The 20,452-nt window shown below is 39.4% G+C and overlaps 1 protein-coding gene across 2 annotated transcripts in view; it reads right to left on the bottom strand.

Annotated features, from left to right (window-relative positions):
• Positions 1–20,452, bottom strand: part of SLC7A2 (solute carrier family 7 member 2) — a gene marked incomplete at both ends in the record, with an annotated part of 64,088 nt that overhangs the window by 17,830 nt on the left and 25,806 nt on the right. The window contains 5 exons of one of the 2 annotated variants that reach the window (XM_079726698.1): positions 15–237; positions 1,266–1,399; positions 2,552–2,717; positions 6,210–6,365; positions 6,841–7,231. In XM_079726698.1, coding sequence (XP_079582824.1) covers positions 15–237; positions 1,266–1,399; positions 2,552–2,717; positions 6,210–6,365; positions 6,841–7,216 — 1,055 coding nt within the window. Of the gene's footprint in view, positions 1–14; positions 238–1,265; positions 1,400–2,551; positions 2,718–6,209; positions 6,366–6,840; positions 7,232–20,452 lie in introns of those variants that run through there. The other variant, XM_079726697.1, reaches the window with a different exon arrangement.

Genomic DNA, 20,452 nt, shown 5'->3' with positions numbered 1-20,452 from the left:
GCAATGCAATGTACCTTGTTGACAAAGCACAGAGGGAGCCTGCTGCAACGACGTATTTGGCTGGACCCCATCCAACATACTCAAACGCTACAGGAAGGGGGCTTTTCTCATCGAGGAGGTAGTATGGCATCATCAGTGTTAAAGCTGCTGAGACCCCAAAATAGGCCATAAAGCAAACGAGCAGAGAAGTCACAATTCCAATAGGAATAGCTTTCTGAGGATTCCGGACTTCCTCACCTAAGGAAACATAAATGAAAGATTTGCATATTTAATAAAACATGAATAGGTAAAACATGAATTCTTCTTCTCCTTCATAGTAATTCTACTCTGCTTTGTCCCTTCTGTTTTCTCAGCTTGCTCCATCTATGCTACATGACGTTTCTTCTCTTCTTGAGGGTCCTGTGCTGTCACATAAAGATCAAAGCCCAGAGGCAAGAAGAGAAAGCGAGAAATCCTGCAAGTCAGTTTCCCATTTCCAGAAAGAAAAAATATGTTATCCCAGCACTATTAAATGTTTAGGGATAGAACAGAAGTCTTAATTCATTTGGAAAATGATTCCTCCGCAGAGATTACACATCGTGGCATTCTGCAGGCCCTTAATTATGAAGGCTTCCATATATACGAAGACAAACTTCTACTCAGTGCATTGATTTATATTAAATTTTAGTTTTAATAAAAAACAGCACTTTTTCAATCTTTCTAATACAATTTGGCAGTTGAAACACCCCAAATATGGTCAATTATAAGGCCATGCAATAATGTGAACCCCCCCCGCAAAAAATGTGAACCCAGAGGAAGCATTTAGGGCTAACTAATTGTAGCATGATTACTTTGTTGTACAGGATAAAGAGGAAAGAATTATCACAACATATTTTGTCCTGTTAAAGAAGAAACAATTTAAGAGCACGATCATTGTTGTTACTCACTGTGATAGCACTTTCAGACCAAAGGTTAAGGGTAGTAATTATGACCAACACTTATAAAGTAGTTGACAACTTGCAAAGTAGTTTTCATAATCTTAGGTACCCTTCATAACATCTGAGAGGTAGGTATTGCTCTCCTGATTTTACCAATATGGAAACCAAAGCTCAGAGAGTTTCACTAAGTTTCTTTTTATACAGCAGGTGTTACTTCTGGGTCTGGAACCAGCCCTTATTATCCCAAATTCCACTCTCTTCCCTTGAACCTCTGTTGTCACCTATGGGTACTCATGTGGTTCAAAGAACAATTTTTCCTTCGACACAGAGCCAAGAGTCTGCTCTTACCAGTTGTTGCAATGCAGTCAAATCCCACAAAGGCATAAAAGCAGGTTGCAGCCCCAGCCAAAGTTCCTGCAAAGCCATAAGGCATAAAGCCACCAGCCCCATAGATACTTGTTCCATTTTCAGAAGGTGGCTCCCTAAGGAAGAGAAGAAGCACATTGGAAAGTCATTTTCCTAGAAAACTGCTTCTTCAAGCAGTTTGTCTCAAACTACAGCCTCGGAAGGTTATTGTGTTCATCAGCCCTTGGAAGCTGATGTGTACAAAACTGAAGGTAAACTCTGATTTTTTTTACCCTATCCTAGAGGATGTGGTGGTGTTCTCAATAATGGCACCCCTCTCTGGTTACCAGCACTCAACTAGAGGCTGATCATTAGCATAAGCAGAGGACTCAGATCCACTCTGGCTGGAACTCATAGCCAGGCAGGATTTTGAGAACAGAGACCCCATATATGGGCCATGATCTGAAATAAAGACAAGAAACTTTCTCTTCTCGTGGACAGTGGGGCAGACTGTACATCTGAAAAATTTACTAAGAGGACTTTTGACAAGGTGAAATAAAATTCTCTAATCTTGATTAATAATACTGAAGTTGAATATTCTATTACATGTTAAAAATTATATAAAACCAGAGGATACTAAATTTTTGCCTCATCAGAATGGCTACAAATAACATATGTAAAGAAAAACATGTACATGTACATCACTTCATGTAATAGACATTTTTGTAATCTTATTTACACACAGGAATATTATGCTTAAATCTTAGGATGAAACCTTTCATATATAATTAATTTAATATTTGAGATTATCAGTTTAAAGTGAAATGCATAGACAATTCTGCTTATGCAATCAATAACATTCTCAAAAAAACCAGCAGGTGTGAAAATTACTACAGGGTTGAAAGAATGCAATGGAACCAAATAGTGTCCCCAAAGGAAAAACTAAAGGATGCATGACTCAAAAATGCTCTTTGTTATTTTGAGGTGACAAATCTTTGGAGGGAAAAAACCATCCTTCCAATGGTTAGGACCTCTCCTTGCTCTTCCTTAAAACTGGAGCCAAGCTTGAGATTAAGAACCAGCAACTGCATGGCTTTAAACAGCTGCTCAGTAGTGAGCACACCTATGCATTCAGGAAGAACAATCTTGAAATCGAACAGACCTTCAGAAAGTTCTCTGAAGCAAAAAGTTTGAGAACAGTTTTTCCAGAGGAAAATGTAACATAAGACAAAAGCAAGCGAATATTTTTAAAAACTCAAAATAGGAGGGGAAAACCCCGAATATTTAACCTGGCACTTGCAGATATATTTTTGAGAAACTCTTCACTGATCTTCCAGTTTGCCACGTTTCCTTTCACAAACCCAGCGACCATAACAAAGAGAAGGACCAGGATATTAATGGCTGTGAAGACTTTATTCACCCAAGCAGACTCTTTGACTCCAAAAGATAAAAGACCTATGGAAAAAGAAAGGGTATTTTAATGTTTACCTAACCTTTAGGAAAAGGCAACAGCATTTTGAGACAGTTACAAGCTTCAGGATATCATTTCACCAGCATTCATATATTTAACTGACATTTATCCCTTTCTATTGAGAATTCTTAGTCACCTAACTGTGAATAAAACTAACTTGATTTCAGAATGCAGACTGTGCTCATAGCCAGGAGATCCCAAACTCTCCGATAAATGAATAAATTTAGTAACTGGCTTTTATTATCAATGGGTAGGTAAGGTAACTTAATTTTAATGAAATGCTGTTCTAAAAAGCCATTTCAAGGTTAATGGCTGAAAATTTTTTAAAGTAAAAGCTCAATCATATTGTCTGCCTCATATTTACAGAATACATTAAACAAAATAATTATTCAATTGTCATGACAAAGATATTTTGTTAAATCAGTATTCATTTTAATAGTTTTATTTTTATATTCTGATTGTAAATGCAATCAACTTCCTATTCAAGTAACTTGAAGATACAGAAAAGAAAAAAGAAAGGAAATAAAGATCAAGTGTAATTTCCTTTCCAGAATTTTGCACACACACACACAAAGACACACAGGCACACATTTACATGTCAACAAACATATAACTTCATTTTTAACAATCACATACTCTTCTACTGTATGGAGACACTACATTTTACTCCTATATTTACAGACAATCAGGTCACTGTTAGTTTCTTACAACTATAAACAGTACTGACCTAATCATCCTTTCATAAATATCTTTTTACACTTTCAATTATTTCTTTACAATAATTTTCTATAAGGTAATACCATATCAACAGTATACACTTTATGTAAGACTTTTGGTTCATACCATCAAAACAGTCTCCAGAAAGTTTGGCCCAATTTAAATTGTCCATTTTTTCCCATTAGGCTATTCTTATTCATATTGATTTATAAGACTTGTTTATACAATAATGCTATAAGCTCTCTCACTGTATATGTATATAGCATGTTATCCCCAATTTATCATGTACTTTTAATCTTAGTGTTGATTAAACATGTAAGAAAGTTTTAGAATATAAATTTTTCCTCTTTAGTTTACCTCTAGAAAGATTTTCCCTAATATATATATATTTTTTTAAACAACCATCTTTAATTACTTTTTTTTTTTTTTGCGGTACGTGGGCCTCTCACTGTTGTGGCCTCTCCTGTTGCGGAGCACAGGCTCCGGACGCATAGGCTCAGCGGCCATGGCTCACGGGCCTAGCCGCTCCACGGCATGTTGGCCATGGCTCACGGGCCTAGCCACTCCAAGGCATGTGGGATCTTCCCGGACCGGGACCGGGACACGAACCCGTGTCCCCTACATTGGCAGGCGGACCCCCAACCACTGCGCCACCAGGGAAGCCCGATTTTCCCTAATATTAACCCCAAAACATTCACCTTTGTTTCCTTCCAGTACTTTCATGATTATATCTATCATATCCATATCTTTAATACACCTTGTATAAGATATGAATTATGGATCAAAGAAAGTTTACTTTTTACTGTTGGGGAAATAACTGTGATGAAAGGCTTATATCACATACATACTTGCTTCTTCCCCGTATCTGTACCACCCATGATCAAATAAGCAAAATTATCCAAGTAGAGATGAGAAAAGCTGAATTTCATTCTCCTACCTGTATAAGTCCCAGAATTATACAAGAATACAACTATATTAATATAAAGGAAAACTGTATGGTCAGTACAATTATTGACTCTGTCAGTACAATTACTGACTCTGTAACTATCTGTCAGATTAGGAAACACTATACAACTCTACACCTTGGAAATATACACTATACTACTATACATTTGGGAAAAATAACAAAGCCAGTGCCAAGTTTTATAAAAGTTTCCCAGTACCCCAAGTGCACTCTCCATTCTGAGATCCCCAACTCCCACCAGTAAATTAGCCTTCTCATCTAAATGCTGCATACACTTCCCTTGTATCTTTAATAAAACAACAGCCTCAGTTGACAAGACATTTGGCATTACAGTATGAATAAAGATTACAACAGGAGGTTTTGGTCTTTGAAGGTTCTAAGAACAAAGTTATCATGTAATCTTACTTAGCCTGTCCTGAAAGAAAAGACATGATGGTTGATGAACATGGAACATAAGATGCAGGCCAAGGCCTGAGTCTTGCCATGGAATTTAATGACAGAAACTGTGTCATAACTACATGCTTCTCATTGTTTAGAGATTAAAGCTGAATATTTAAGGTAACTGAAACCATCCTTAAATAAAATGTGATGTAACTAATTTAATGTTAGCTAGGCGGTTGAGAAACCAAAACAAATAAAACCTATCACCTGTTGAAAAACAATTCATGCAATTTTTCTTGACATTAGAAGGAAAATGCCAAATAACTTGGACCTATAAATTTTGTTCATGTCCCTAACCATATCCCTACCTAAAACATTAAATTAATGGCTAACATTTTAAAGGGTAAAGTTATTTTTTTAATTATGTAATTTTCTAAGGAAAAATTATAGAAAGATAGGGAGAAAGTAGCTAGTGATAAGGTTGGACAGGAAATCAAGGGTCTATCAAGCAGGAAATGGGAACAAACATGGACTTTATTCTCAGTGCAATCCTTGATGGATTTAAGCAGGAGTGCCAGGTAGGGTAACAATCAAAATTGAAAACGCTCAAATAATTAAAACAAATATCAGGGGACAGCAGGGATGAGCTATGCCTACAAAATAAAACTGCCTGCCACCTAAGTGCTTACTATGCATCAAGCAAAAAGCCTGCACAAGATAAACATTGACGTCCTCATTTTATGGATGAACAAACTGAGTCATGGAAAGATGAAGTCACTCAGTGTTCTAAAGATAGGAAGTGGCAGAGTAGAATTGAAAACCTGGTCACTCTAATTCCTATGCCTTTCTAAACGACTATGCTACACAACTAATGAAAACAGGAAAATTCTAGTATCAAGTATGTTTGTCTCCATAATGTCTACATTAAAAAAAATGACGGGTGGTTTGAATATGCTCCCTTTTCAACCAGATGTCGACATTATATAGGCATAAATAGAAAGACAGAATTTCTTCTAGAAACAGTATGCTTGCAAATATCCTTAGTTGTAACTAACAAGATGAAATAAGGCCAAAAATTTTATATCCTTCCTTATTGAAGCTTTGTTGCCATTCCTGCAAATCTCCAATTAGTATTATAAAATTTATGTACCTTATCTGATTATTTAGTGCATTCCGGGTGTCATTGACTCAGAAGTACTATTTCTACCAGTCCATGTAATTTAGATTTATTTTTGAAACATACTTATCACAGAAGATAAAATGTGATTCTAGCTAGTCACAAGGCCCACAGATGTCCAATAGTAACTTATGTGTTACTAGCCTTCGAACTCAGGTCCCAAATTCAGTGGTACCCTATTTTCCTGGGACAACTAGCCCGGCTCATCTTAGGGAGAAGTGTAATTGGTTTTCTTACCTGCTAGAAGTAATATAAGACACACAGCAAAAAAGTCAGGATACTCTGCAAGGCCAGTATAATTCATTTTGAAGTATGTCCTGAAAAACTGACCAATCTGTTTGCTAAGAAGTTCATCAAAGGTGCCACTCCAAGCCCTTGCAACACTTGATGTTCCTTCCAAAACACAGAACGTTCAGAGAATACAAAGTCAGTGGGAGAAAATTAACATAACATCTTTTGCTACTCTCTTCTAGGATAATCATGGGTTAGTTCAGACAGAAGTGAACATTTTAATCACATATAAAATTATCTTGATAACTTTATAATTATACAATAGCAATCAAATGCTCAAGTCCATAACTGTGGAATCAGGCAATTTTATTTGCATTAAAGAACTATCGTTTTTTAAGAAAGGTTGTCAAACCCACTAAGAGATGGCATATTCAGAGATGAAGCAGAATCACCGAATTTTGAAACTAGAAGGAGACACTTTAGAGATGAGAAAAATGAGACACGCAGGGACCAATAGATACACTCTGATCACCTAGTCGCTAATTAATGCAGACCTATCACAGAACCCTAAGGCCGCTGACTCAGGAGTGCCATTTCTACCATTTTACCCAATTAGGTTGATTTTTTGGAAACATACCTATCACATAAGATAAAATGAGATTCCAGCCAGTGATGAAGGCCCACAGTTCTCCGACAGTAACGTAAGTGTACAAATAGGCAGACCCAGTCTTGGGAACTCGGGCCCCAAATTCAGCATAGCAAAGGCCTGCCATCACGGAAGCCAGCGCAGCGATGAGGAAGGAGACCACGATGCTAGGGCCAGAATCCGCTTTGGCAACCTCACCAGCGAGGACATAAACCCCGGCACCCAGAGTGCTTCCAACGCCCAGGGCAATGAGGTCCATGGTGGATAAGCAACGGCACAGTTTGGTATCTTCTAGACTGTCCAGAGTGACGATTTTTCTCCGGATCAGACATCGCGCAAAAGACAGTGCTGCTCTGCAGGGAATCATTCTGAAGATGGCAACCTGAAGAAGAGAAGGGAGGGGGTTAAAAGCTGATCTGGAACCGTCATCCGTCCAGTTACCCTCCCAGCTTCTCCGCACAGCTGTGCCACCTGATTGCTTTTACTCCTTGCTGGAGGTGCGGCCCGGAGCAATCAGAAGGAGGGTTGAAGGAGCCAAAGCTGTGATTTTCTGAGCTCACTCTGATGTAGCCTTTTAGAAGGATCTGCCACAAATGACTTATTGGGGGAGCAAAGGAATAGGAGCCTTGGGCGATTAAAAAGATTTGCCATTTTTGTTTGTTGTTGCAATTTTTAAGGATATGCCCATAGAAATATATTCCAAGAGATGGCTTATTTGTTGTTGCTTCAAGCAAAGGGGTAAATCACCTCATCTTTCTGGTTCTCTCTCTGTCTCTTTGCTTCAATCATTCCTTGAACTCATATTTTTTTAGGCCTTATTACATGCCAGGGATTGTGCCAAGATTATGTCTAGTATGGTGTGGAACGCTGGTATGGCCTCCAGCTTTACCAGACTTACATTCTAGGTATTGCCTAAAAGCAGGTAAAAATGCCATCATTATGTGGTCTACAGCTTTATCAAATATGTGTGAGCTCTGCTTTCATTTCATTGTTTCATTTTAATGTGGAGCCACTTGAACCTTTTAGAATTAAAAAAATTCCCCCCAAAACATGCTTAGAGTTTTCTAAATAAAACTGCTATTCACTTATGCTTTAAGTATGAATTTGTAATAAAACACACATGCTTATTCATATTTACTTGCAATTTCTAAATAAATGAAGTCAAAGTCCATGCCAAGTTTGATATATTCTTTTTTTTTTTTTTTGCGGTACGCGGGACCCTCACTGCCATGGCCTCTCCCGTTGTGGAGCACAGGCTCCGGACGCGCAGGCTCAGCGGCCATGGCTCACAGGCCCAGCCGCTCTGCGGCATGCGGGATCCTCCCGGACCGGGGCACGAACCCATGTCCCCTGCGTCAGCAGGCGGAATCCCAACCACTGCGCCACCAGGGAAGCCCGACATATTCTTTTTTAAATGGAATGAATAAGGTAGACAGAAGGTCTCACTCCCCATACCTTACAGGCCCAAATAACCTAACACTGAAAAAAAAATTCATCAGGTTATAAAACGTGGATTTAGTAAGGAAAAAAATACACATATTACAGTAAAAAGTCTGAAGCAAAATATACCAAAATATTAACAGTAATATTGGTAATATACAATATATATTATATAGCTAATATGTTTCTAAATTTACCTCCAATGACTATGTACAACTTATATATAGAAGAAATATAAAAATTAAAAGGCACTATATGGCCTTGTCTACGGAGACATATAACTCAGAAGACTAAGAAATAACTGAGGAATAGGGAATATAATAGTATATGCAGCTTCTCAGTCAATAAAGTTAAATGTATTTAACTTTTAGAAGTTCAGAGTCATGTTTACCCTGATTGCACAATGATCTACAGAGGCTGAATGTTATCCCTTCAATCTTTTTATACTCATTATCAATAGCTTAAACTCATGAGATCACAGCTTGACATCTTCTCTGAAGAACTTAGGGCTTTCTATCCTATGAAATAAATCCTTGAACATTTCTCGACCTTAATCTCTATAAAAGAAAACTATTATTAAAACTTATTTTAGGGCTTCCCTGGTGGCTTAGTGGTTGGGAGTCCGCCTGCTGATGCAGGGGACACGGTTTCGTGCCCCGGTCCGGGAGGATCCCGCATGCCGCAGAGCGGCTGGGCCCGTGAGCCATGGCCGCTGGGCCTGCGCGTCCGGAGCCTGTGCTCCGCGGCGGGAGAGGCCACAGCAGTGAGAGGCCTGCGTACGGCAAAAAAAAAAAAAAAAAAAAAAAACTTATTTTATTTAAAAATAGTAGCATAATAAATTTTCTACACTGAATCTCAATGACTTATTGCTCATATGAGAAAAACATTTCTGGGATATGAATAATCCAGTTTCATGCTAACCCTAGTATATAAAGCTAACTCACTCAACATTATTCACATCAATATAAATGCAAGTCCTTGATGTTGAAAGCAGCTGATTCAAAGAATATAGAGAAAAATCCTAAAGAAAAATGCAAATGAGTGAAAAGTTCCTTGATAATAAAAATAAAGTTTTACACATCATTATCTTCCACACCACCTGGCACAGTGCCAAGCATGGCACTTCACAAATACTTGTTGAAAAATTTGCAAAAAGAGATGACATCTCCCATTTTGACCATAGTTGCGCTTCCAAAGTCAAAATCTATCAAACTTCCATAAATCAAATGTGTATCAATTTCTACCCTTATCTAGCCCTTACATAGCTATTTCTCATATAACACGTCTAGAAGATAAGGGAGAGAAGTGTTTTGCTTAAAAAAGAATCAAGTGAAAAGTTGGAGTTGTACAAAGGCCAACTGAGGTGGGAGGATGGCAACTGAAGGGATTTATAAATGCTGACCTCCAATAATATTTAAGCATTTTATACAACAGAGATGTGCAAAGATCAAGAATTAGGGATAACTGCCAGCTGAAAAATGCTAAGAAATGAAGACCCACTGAATTTTGGTAATGATTTAAGATCATAGGAAAATGGAACACGTCATACACAACTTTAGGAAACAACTGATATACAGAATGAAGCACACCTGTTAGTCATTAATTAAAACACTCTTGATAAAGCGATTGATTGACCTCACATGTTATGAATAAAAGACAAATTCTACAACTATTGCAAAGGAATCTGGAAGGAAGCAAGGAAAACGAAGGAGAACGGAGAGTGATATGACTGTGGGTGAGCTTTTATTTATTTTTTTATTCGTTTTTTTTGGTAATATGGTCACCATGTTGTTTTCGAAATTTCTAAACCCCCCCACGAACACAACATAGCATAAAAATAAAAAAGAATAAGCAAGCCAACCGATAAACAACCTCCTTTTTGTGTGTGTGTGTGTGTGTGTGTGTGTTACACGGGCCTCTCACTGTTGTGGCCTCTCCCGTTGCGGAGCACAGGCTCTGGACGCGCAGGCTCAGCGGCCATGGCTCACGGGCCCAGCCGCTCCGCGGCATGTGGGATCTTCCCAGACCGGGGCATGAACCCGTGTCCCCCGCATCGGCAGGCGGACTCTCAACCACTGCGCCACCAGGGAAGCCCTAAACAACCTTCTTCGAAATGCTAAAAATAGTGAAAAGTTTTATTAGTAACAGTTACCCAAAATGAATAAATGAGTGACCCTCATCCTGTCAATAGAAAAGTGAATTTAATTCACTCCAGATTACATGGGAAGCAGAACTGTTTACAGAAACATACAGCTTTAATCAGAGAAGATCTGATTGCTACTGCCTCTTTCCTATTAAAAATAGAAAGTATTTCATGTCCAGGTTTTCTGCGTTGCCCTGAGCAAATAAGACAAAGCTGCCACTTGTCAAGCATTCATTTGCTTTTGAGTAACAGAAATGCAGACGTCAGAAACTCTTCTCTGAATTGACAGGTTAGGCAATGTCCTTGGCAAACAGTCTTAACTACGCACAACTGATAAAATACTGATTGCAAAAGCTATGATACAAAACCGACTTTGCAGAAATATAACGAGATGGGAAAAAGCAATGTAAAAACATACTGGGTCAATTTAATGAATCGTTGTTAAATAAACATTTATTAAATCCTAGCAGGTGTATCATATAGTCAATAAAGAAAAAAGAATCCCGTGCTTTTGTTAAATATGTTTTTGTGGAGATACACTGATATATGGAAGTGGCAACAGGAGAATGAGAAAAAATAAGATATTTGTGTCTAATGTAATATAATTTGGTATTTACTTCTTTAAAATTTAGTAACTTTTCCTTTAAAGCATTTAAAAAGATATGTTCCTTATGTACATGGTTATGACAACCTTACTCTCATTTCTAGAAGGTTCTTTCATTGCTGAAAAAAATCCACTCATACTTATTCTTTGACACGTCTGCATTTACTGTCCCTGCCTGGGCTCTGGTGTGTTGTCTCATCAGCAAACGACTATGCAGTGAAAATATGCAAGGATTTTGAAGGTGATTCTATTTGGTCTGGAGGACAGAGACTGTTTTTCCAAGAGCAGACAATGATCCAAACCATCATACCCACTGTCAGCTGTTGCCACCATGACCAAGGATTGGTACTCAGTATGAACCCTACATAAACGTAAGTAAAGGACAATGATGTTAGACTTTGGGAAGAGGCCCACGCAACACTCATGCCCAGGACCTGAACCTTAAAATATAAAACTCTAATCAACATTCCTATGAGGTCACAAATGATTCTGGTGATACTAGAAAGAGATACGTATCTTTTTTCAATAAACAGTTATTTTACTAATTGCTAAGACAGTGGCCTCTCTACTGAGGCGTAAAATATGCACATATTAGCTTAGATCTGAAAATGTAATTAGCCAACAGAATCTGCAACAGCTCAGTCAGCAGTAAAGCCTGTGAGTGGATTTAATGAGTCTGGTGATAGTCAGATCTTCCTGAGTCCCTTCCCCCATCCCCAACCCTAAGTATAACAGTTTCAAGACATCTAACTCCCCAATGGAGCCCTTATTAATTCTTGCCAGAAAGCTAAATTCCCTCCTCAGCAACTTGGAATTATCCCCTTCTGAAACTTCTTCAATCCAGGTTGTAAACTTGACCATGTAGAGTTTTAGGTCAAATAAATCCCTAGACCTGATGATATAACAACACTATATAGAGAGAAGACCTCTTTTCCACTAACCACAGAAATCTTGCAAAATCTGCTAATTACAGTCAAAAGTTGATCCTGGATTTTCACTTCGGTTCGAAAGTTTGACGTAGCATTTAGCTGCACAGAAATGCAGCTCCTCCCCTACATAAAGGCTGAAATTTCAAACTTAATCCTCGGTATCAGTATCACAGGCCCTGACAACAAATCTTTCGGGAGATAGGAGCTGTGGGGGCAGGCATTCCAACAAATCCTCACCGGATGCGCTCCTCCGAACCCTATAACCAACTTGCCTTCCTCACGTGATTGCTGGTTTCATGGTGAGATATTTGCACTTTCTGTTTTGGGCCTGATAGGGGAAAAGGAATTAAACCATGTAAGCCTGGGAACTTTGCCACATTGTGTGTGTGTGTGTTTTCTCTGAACTAGAGCTTTGGGGTTTGCAATCTCCAAACTCAACATCAATTACATTTCTATAACTTTTTTTTTTTAACATCTGTATTGGAGTATATTTGCTTTACAAGGGTGTGTTAGTTGCTGCTGTATAACAAAGTGAATCAGTTATACATAAACATATATCCCCATGTCTCCTCCCTCTTGCATTTCCCTCCCTCCCTCCCACCCTCCCTATCCCACCCCTCTAGGTGGTCACAAAGCACCGAACTGATCTCCCTGTGCTATGCAGCTGCTTCCCACTAGCTATCTATTTTACATTTGGTAGTGTATATAAGTCCATGCCACTCTCTCACTTCGTCCCAGCTTCCCCTTCCCCCTCCCCATGTCCTCAAGTCCATTCTCTACGTCTGCATCTTTATTCCTGTCCTGCCCCTAGGTTCTTCAGAACCATTTTTTTAGATTCCATATATATGTTAGCATACGGTATTTGTTTTTCTCTTTCTGACTTACTCCACTCTGTATGACAGACTCTAGGTCCATCCACCTCACTACAAATAACTCAATTTTGTTTCTTTTTATGGCTGAGTAATATTCCATTGTATATATGTGCCACATCTTCTTTATCCATTCATCTGTCAATGGACACTTAGGTTGCTTCCATGTCCTGGCTATTGTAAATAGAGCTGCAATGACATTTCTATAACTTTAAAGTTCAGAAAATATTTTCAAATTTTACTGTAGGCTAAATAATTTAGTGAAAGGGGAAAAAAAGATATGGACATAATACCATGGAATTATTGATCTTTCTTTCATTCCTCTTACTTTTAAGAGATTAAGTTCTCATAAAATACACCAGAAGTACAATGCAGGATAAAAGATAATTAGAAATGGTAACTGTTCACCTTGGTAGGTAAAAAACAAAAAAACCAACAACAACAAACTTTTGCATTCAAACCTTAAACCTTTATTTTTCTGGAAAACAGAATACCCTTTCATATACATTTCACTTATATTTGGTCCAAAACTTATCTTTTCACCAAAGCAAAATTTCTGAGCAGTATCATCCTCCAAAGTTTTCCCCAGATAGGTGAACACAAATGCAGAAATAAGTAAAAGTGAAGGACACAACTGAGACCACTATAAAGTCACAATCATTGTGGCAATAATATTTATGTTTTCTCCCCTTTTATATCAAATCGGTACTACCAGGAAGTTAAACTATTTCAAGATTTCTGACACAGAATCCAGACACAGACAAGCATCTTTCTAAGGACATCCGAAGCAAACAGCTGATGGAGAATTCTAGTTTGTACAGGCAGCTGGTGCTTCAAAACACGTCAATCCATTTAGCTTTATTAAAGGCCAAATTACAGGAATAAGGCATACCTAGCTGTCTCATTCCAATAGATGCAGAGCAATTTAAAAAATTAAGTGTCCAACTTTTGTTTTAGGGTTGGAGAAGAGAGGAAGTGAAAAAAAAAGAAAAGAAAAGAAGAAACAGAGCCCCCAGCAGCTGGGTAATCAGAGTATCTGCCCAGTCAGCGACCCACTCAGAGTCAAGGATCTTGGTGGCTCGCTTCAGCCCCGGGCAGACGCCCGTTCCCATTTAGGCTGAGCAATCCCCGGCTAATAAATCACTCCAAATGCCAGAGGGTACCACCTGTTCCCATTCTCCAAGCAGCCACTGAAGGAGGTGTCCTTGGCTAAGCCCAGTCACCCTTTACATGCCATTTCAAACATCAAGAGATACCCTTTGCAAAGGTATTTCACACCTGTCACGAATCTAGGAAGTGCTAGGCTGATAAAGATGGCTAATGTTTGTTGAGCACTTACTGTGTGCTAAGCCCCTTTAATTTATGCTTTCATGAACCTTCACAATATCCCTATAAGATCAGGACTCTCATAGTATCGATGAGGAAACTGAGGCACACAGAGGTCAGCCAATATCACAGGTAGACGTGGAGCCAGGGATGAACCCAGCAGGCATGACTTTGGATCCTTTATTCACAGCCACTAGGTTGAGCTGCCATCTCGCCAGACAGCCTAGTCATTGCCCACCTGCCCACACCTCCTCGGAGGAGAATCTGCTCTCCTCACAGCACTCTCCTCCCATCCCCCAAGCCACAGGTAACCGGACCAGACACCTGACTCTGGGTTAAATATCCAAAGGCCAGGTACACTCATTCAATAGTCTTGAAAATCTGAATGACACCATTGAATGGGTCAGGCCCTCCTGTCTGTCCTTCCTGATGTTGAGTGTGTGAGCCCTCTGTATCCATTCAACAAACTTCCTGTTCACTTACTCTATTTTGAGTGATCTCTGTTCCCTGAAACCAGAGGCAACTGATGAAGGTCAAGGTGGTATCAGTAGGGCTGGCTCCAGCAACCTTACTCCTGATTTCAACCCTTCAAATCTTCTGCTACTTCCTGCCGTATCTGGTGGGTTTCCTGATAATTCCTCTTCTTTCCTAGAGCAGGTGTCCTGATGGAATAACTTGAACTTGTTTAGATATTTCTCCAATAAGGTCCTCATAGAGTTTAATATGCATTAGGTCTGTCCTTTATACACAAGCACAGACATATATACCCTCTACCTGAAAAAGGTGATTTCATATAGGGCAGAGAAAATCTATTCTTAGACATACATCCAACCTGGGTTCCTGGTACCACTATTTCTCCAATGCCCACTACTGAGCCAGGAACATCCTCCACCTTGTCAAAGTCCCAGAAATAGCCAACAAGGGCTCTCTAGCACTTAATAAAGATGTTGAAAACATTTTGTTCACCAATGAATTATAGTAGTAAACCAGTAGCAGAGCCATTATTCACCTAGTGAAGGGAGGGAGAATAAAGGAAGCCCTGGAAATATTTTATCATACTCGAGAGGGTTTTTAAGAGTTTCCTGAGTCAGAGGAGAGAAGTTTCTCAACACCCCTGCCTTAAGACCTTAATGTTAGTGGGTTGTTTTTTGTTAAAAATTGCAGATTTCCTAAAAGCACTTTCCACCCTTTTATTAGTTCCACAAATATTTCAGTGCACACCACTAGGCACTGAAACAGCCATGAACAGGCTGCCAAAATTTCTCCCCTCACGGCACTTACAGTGGAGTGGGCGGCGCAGACAGCGGCCAGTTCAACATCATGAAGCTTCTGCACAAGGGAAGGCGAGAAGGGCCCACAGTGAAACCACACAACTCGGATTGGGACTTGAACCCAGCTAGAATTCAGACTGAGACTTGAACCCATGGTCTTTTAACTGAGATCACACACCTTATCTTAGGACTTACTGAAGCTCGGGGTCTTTATGTCTCATCGCAGAAAGAATTCAGTGAGAGACAAAGTGATAGATACGAAGTGGATTTATTTAGAGAGATACACATTCCATAGAGAGAATGCGGTCCATCTCAAAAGGTGAGAACGGCCTTGGGAGAAACACACTCCACAGACAGAGTGTGGGCCATTTTCATCTCAGAAGGCAAAAGGGCCTGAAATATGGGTGGCTAGTTTTTATGGACTGGGTAATTTCATAGGCTAATAAGTGGGAGGTTATTCCAACTATTTTGGGGAACGGGAGGAGATTTCCAGGAATTGGGCCACCGCCCACTTTTTGCCCTTTTCTGGTCGGCCTTGGAACTGTCATGGCGCCGGTGGGTGTGTCATTTGGCTAGTGTATTACAACGAGCATCTAATGACGCTCAAGGTCCACTGGAAGTCAAATCTTCTGTCCTCTTGGACCTGGCTGGTTCTAACCCATTTACGTCACACCCTCAAGGGCTGTCCTTCTTTTAAACGTCGTGCTCTGCCCCCTGCCCTCTTGTTTCAACAGGAGGGGCTCCTCACTCAGACTCTGACTGGGGTTCAGGTGGTCAGAGGAACTTTCCTAGAGAGAGCTACGTCTGATCTGAGGCCTTGGAAAGGATGAGTTGGATTTAGCCATCTGAAGGTGCAATGGGAAGGAGGCTGGGGGGGCAGTGGTGGGGATGATGAGTGCTCTGAGCAGAGGGAACAGCAAAGGCAGAGGCACAGAAAGTAATTTCATACATATAGAGCTCAGGGGCTGGGGGAAAAGCTAGAGGGAAGTAGGGGTAAGCAGAGGGGTCCCCAGGCCATGCAGGGAGCTTGGACTTGACCGTGAGGGCAGTGGGGAATCATTGACGGACTTTAAACCAGATACACAACTTGACAATTATTGTTCTGATTGTGTTATACGGAAGGGATGAGAAAGATCAAGACTGGAGTTAAGGGGAAGGGTAAACAGGCCACTGGGATAATCTAGGCATGAGGGACTGTGACCTGTACCCTTTACTAGGGTAAAGGCAGTGGGGTGAAGAGAAATGGATGGGCTACAGTGCCCTTTAGGAGGTGGAGGATATAGGGGTTGGTGACTGTGTGGATCCGGGACCCAGAGCTGCTGGATGGTTTGTGTGCCTTATATGAGGGATTAGCAAGAAGGAGGTTCTTTCTGACCACTCTGATTTTAAGGAATGTGTGGAATTGCCATGTGGTTTCAGCAAAGCTCAGGAGAGCACAGAAGACAGGAAATCTGAGAATGATCAGCATAGAGATGATAGTTAAATAGACAGTATCACCCAGGGAGAGACTGTACAGGAGAAGGGAAGGAAAAGAAATACCAAAGATGCACACATTTAAGGAATGGGAAGGAGGAGGAGGAGTGGGAGGGGGAAGGGGGGAGGGGGATGGAGGGAAGGAGAGGGAAGGAGGGAAGGAGGTGAAGGAGGAGAGGAGGAGGAGGAGGAGGGGAAGAAGAAGGGAAAGAGGAAGAGGAAGAAGGAGGAGGAGGAGGAGGAAGAAGAAGGGAAAGAGGAAGAGGAAGAGGAAGAAGGAGAAGGAAGAGAAGGAGAAGAAGAAGAAGAGGAGGAGGAGGAGGAAGAGGAAGAAGAAGAAGAAGGAGAAGAAGAAGGAGAAGAAGAAGGGGGGAGGGGGAGGAGGAGGAGAAGGAGAAGGAGGAGAAGGGGAAGGAGAAGAACCACTACCACCCCCCACAGAGGGGCTGGAAAGGAGAGGCAGGAGTGATAGAAGGAACCAGGAAAAGTTCTGACCCAAAAAAGGAGTGAGCTTTCAGGAAAGAAGGAGTGGTCATCAGTGTCAGATGGTGCTCGAAATGAAAGGAAAATGTTTGACCTTGGAATTTTGTGGCAAAGAAGCCTTTGGTGACCTTGACACGTGAGGTTTCTATGAGCGGCGGGGTGTAAGCCACGTTGCAGGGGCTGCAAAATTATGGGCAGTGAGGAAAGGAAAGCAATATGTTCAGGTGCCTTTTTCAAGCCGATGCCCTGAGGGGTCCATGGAATCAAGGAAGAGCGTTTTATACAGAAGAATCTTAATCTGTTTAGATACCAATGGGAAAGTGCCAAGAGAGAAAGAGAGGTTGAAAATCCAAAAGGGAGAATGGATAAAGCAAGGTTCTTGAGATGTGGAAGACTGAGATCAGTGCTGGGTTGAAGAGCTGAAATTAGGTAGAAGGAGAAATGGCATCTCCACCTTAAGAGTCAAGGAGAACAGTGCGGGACAGGCCAGACAAGTTTGTAGGCTAGGTGATCGACTGTTGAGCTCTATTTGCAAGCTCCAAAAATCCAAACCTTATAAGGCATGTATTTTATAGATAACAATAAGAAGGGATGAAGAAATAATGTCCAAATGACTTCAGTATAACTTTATACAAGCACAGTTTTGTTTTTGTTTTCACCATTTAAAACTTGCACTCCCATTCTAAACACAAAAAAATAAACAGATAGTAACTTTAAATATATGCTTCTACAACATAGTTAAAATTTCCACATCTATCTCTTTGAACTGTCAGAAAACTAAACGCAGGAGTTTTTGGCATGACATTTTCACGAAACAAGGTATTCTAGATGAATGGGCTCTCTAGATTACTGACATTTAAATCTGCGTATCTTTGATGATTGTTGATCAAATCTTGCCACAATTCAGTGATCCTCCTAAACGCTACTGAATTTGATGGTGGCTGTCTGCTACGGTACCAGGCATTCAAGCTGCCCATCTTTACAGGAAGGTGATTCATTCCGTATTACTTCTTAAAAAACTGTTTAATAAGACTAACAGAAGTGTTTTAAAAACAAACAAATATTCACTATTACCTTAATTCCAATTTTAATCCACTGTCCACACAAATTAGAACCAACTCAAGGATGCCAAGGAAATCCAGATGACCTGGACGAACCCATGCTCTGTCAACAAAGAGCCACTGCTCAAGAAGTTTATTTTTACTTATTTCTGGATTAGTAGCTGAATTTCAGATGAAAGATGCTAGAAGTACATTCGTGGACTAGGAGGGGTGTTAAAGTACAAGAAAGCTCTTTTTGTCTGAAGGCAAAAACTGAGAAGTCCTTTAGAACACTCTGATTTCTTCTAATCATTCTCTTTCCAGAGCCAAAGTATCCCTCTTAATTCACTTACCCCACACCCTCCTCAAAAGGCTACCTAATTTAGTTGTTAGAATGCAGCCACTTTTGTTTCAATGCTAGGCAAAATTCCTTCCATCAAACTGTGGCAGAAAAGGAATTCAACCAGAATTCACATTCGTTTTTAATTCATGCTCAAGAAATTTAGATGGATACCATGTCGAATATACTTATGGTTTATGGTTTTGCTGTAAAGTCATTTCTTGAAAAATGGTCATTTTTGAAACTATATTTTCAATTTTGAAAAGCATGTTCTGATTTGGTACTTCTTAAAATACAGAAACAATATATCACCAGAGATTTTTATCCTTAGCATCTTGGCAGATTGTTGAAACACTGTTATTGGCTGAGAAGTTTGGAAATTCATGTTGGCTTCCAATAAATCTGAATAAAACTTTTCTATTATGTGTTCAGAGAAAGTAATTAAAACAGTGCCAGCTCTTCATCATCATGGTTCAGAGCCTCTAAATTCAAGTTTAGAATATGCAAACTAAGAAGAATTTTTAAAATTAAAATAACTTGAAATGGCGAGGTCCTTAAAACTGAAGTCTGATAGTCTTCTCACATTTGTATTCTACTTATTAATATGCAGTAACTACAAACAACTTCTCCAACTTAAGTTTTCACCAGATTTTTCTAATTTTATATTATTGAATAGGCTGAACTCAACTGATCAGTTGCTTAATGACTGTCAATTTCTCTAAAAAAATCAAGCCTTAGAAATTAAAAAAAAAAAAGGTAAATGGTCTAAAGGCAATTTCTAAATAATATTCCGGGGGCAGGGGAGATACAGGCAGAGGGAGAAATACAAATACAACAGACCATTATCATATAGTGCGCTTTTAGGTAAGGGAAGTCCACGCACTACCAGAACACACAGAAGGGAGTGCCCTGTTCAGGGGGCTGGGGTGGGTGTCAGCAGGGGAGTCTTCCTGGGGAAGCCATGACTGATCTGATTCCTTATCCATTCTTCCATTCCAGAATTTATTTTTTTTAAAAAAGGCTGAATACCGCTTAAGGAGTCCTTAGAACAAAGAATACAAATATGAAAATCAATATTGAATTTTTCTAATAAAGAAGCAGTATCCAAAATCTTTAATATTCATTTTGAAATTGATAATTTATACAATCAGCCATTTCTTAAAATCAGTTCTTTACAACTTCAATTTTTCTTCTCTTACTTTATTTGAAAAAACCCTTTTGGTGGGTGGGAGGGATAAATTAGGAGTTTGAGATTAACAGATACACACTACTATATATAAAACAGATAAACAAGGATCTACTATATAGCACACGGAACTATATTCAATATCTTATAATAACCTATAATGGAAAAGAACCTGAAAACGAATACACGTATAACTGAATCACTTTGCTGTACACCTGAAACTAACACAACATTGTAAATCAACTACACTTCAATAAAAATATTTTAAAAACAAACAAAAAATTTCTTGGAAAAAGATACTGAATTTTATATAAATACTTAATAACAACTAAAGTTATTTCCCTAATAAATAGTAACTAATCCTTAAAATAATCATATTAATTTGCAAATTCTTAATCAGAAGTTCCTGGAAATATGTATCTTGATTTTTAATTTTGAATAGCAATACCTTAAATTACTATACAATTTAATATTCCTGTTATTTCATAATCTTCTAAAA

The sequence above is a fragment of the Hyperoodon ampullatus genome (genome assembly GCF_949752795.1).
Source record: "Hyperoodon ampullatus genome assembly, chromosome: 20".
Classification (NCBI taxonomy): domain Eukaryota; kingdom Metazoa; phylum Chordata; class Mammalia; order Artiodactyla; family Ziphiidae; genus Hyperoodon; species Hyperoodon ampullatus.
The sequence above is the reverse complement of the archived record's forward strand: the minus strand, read 5'-3'. Positions and strand labels throughout refer to the sequence as shown.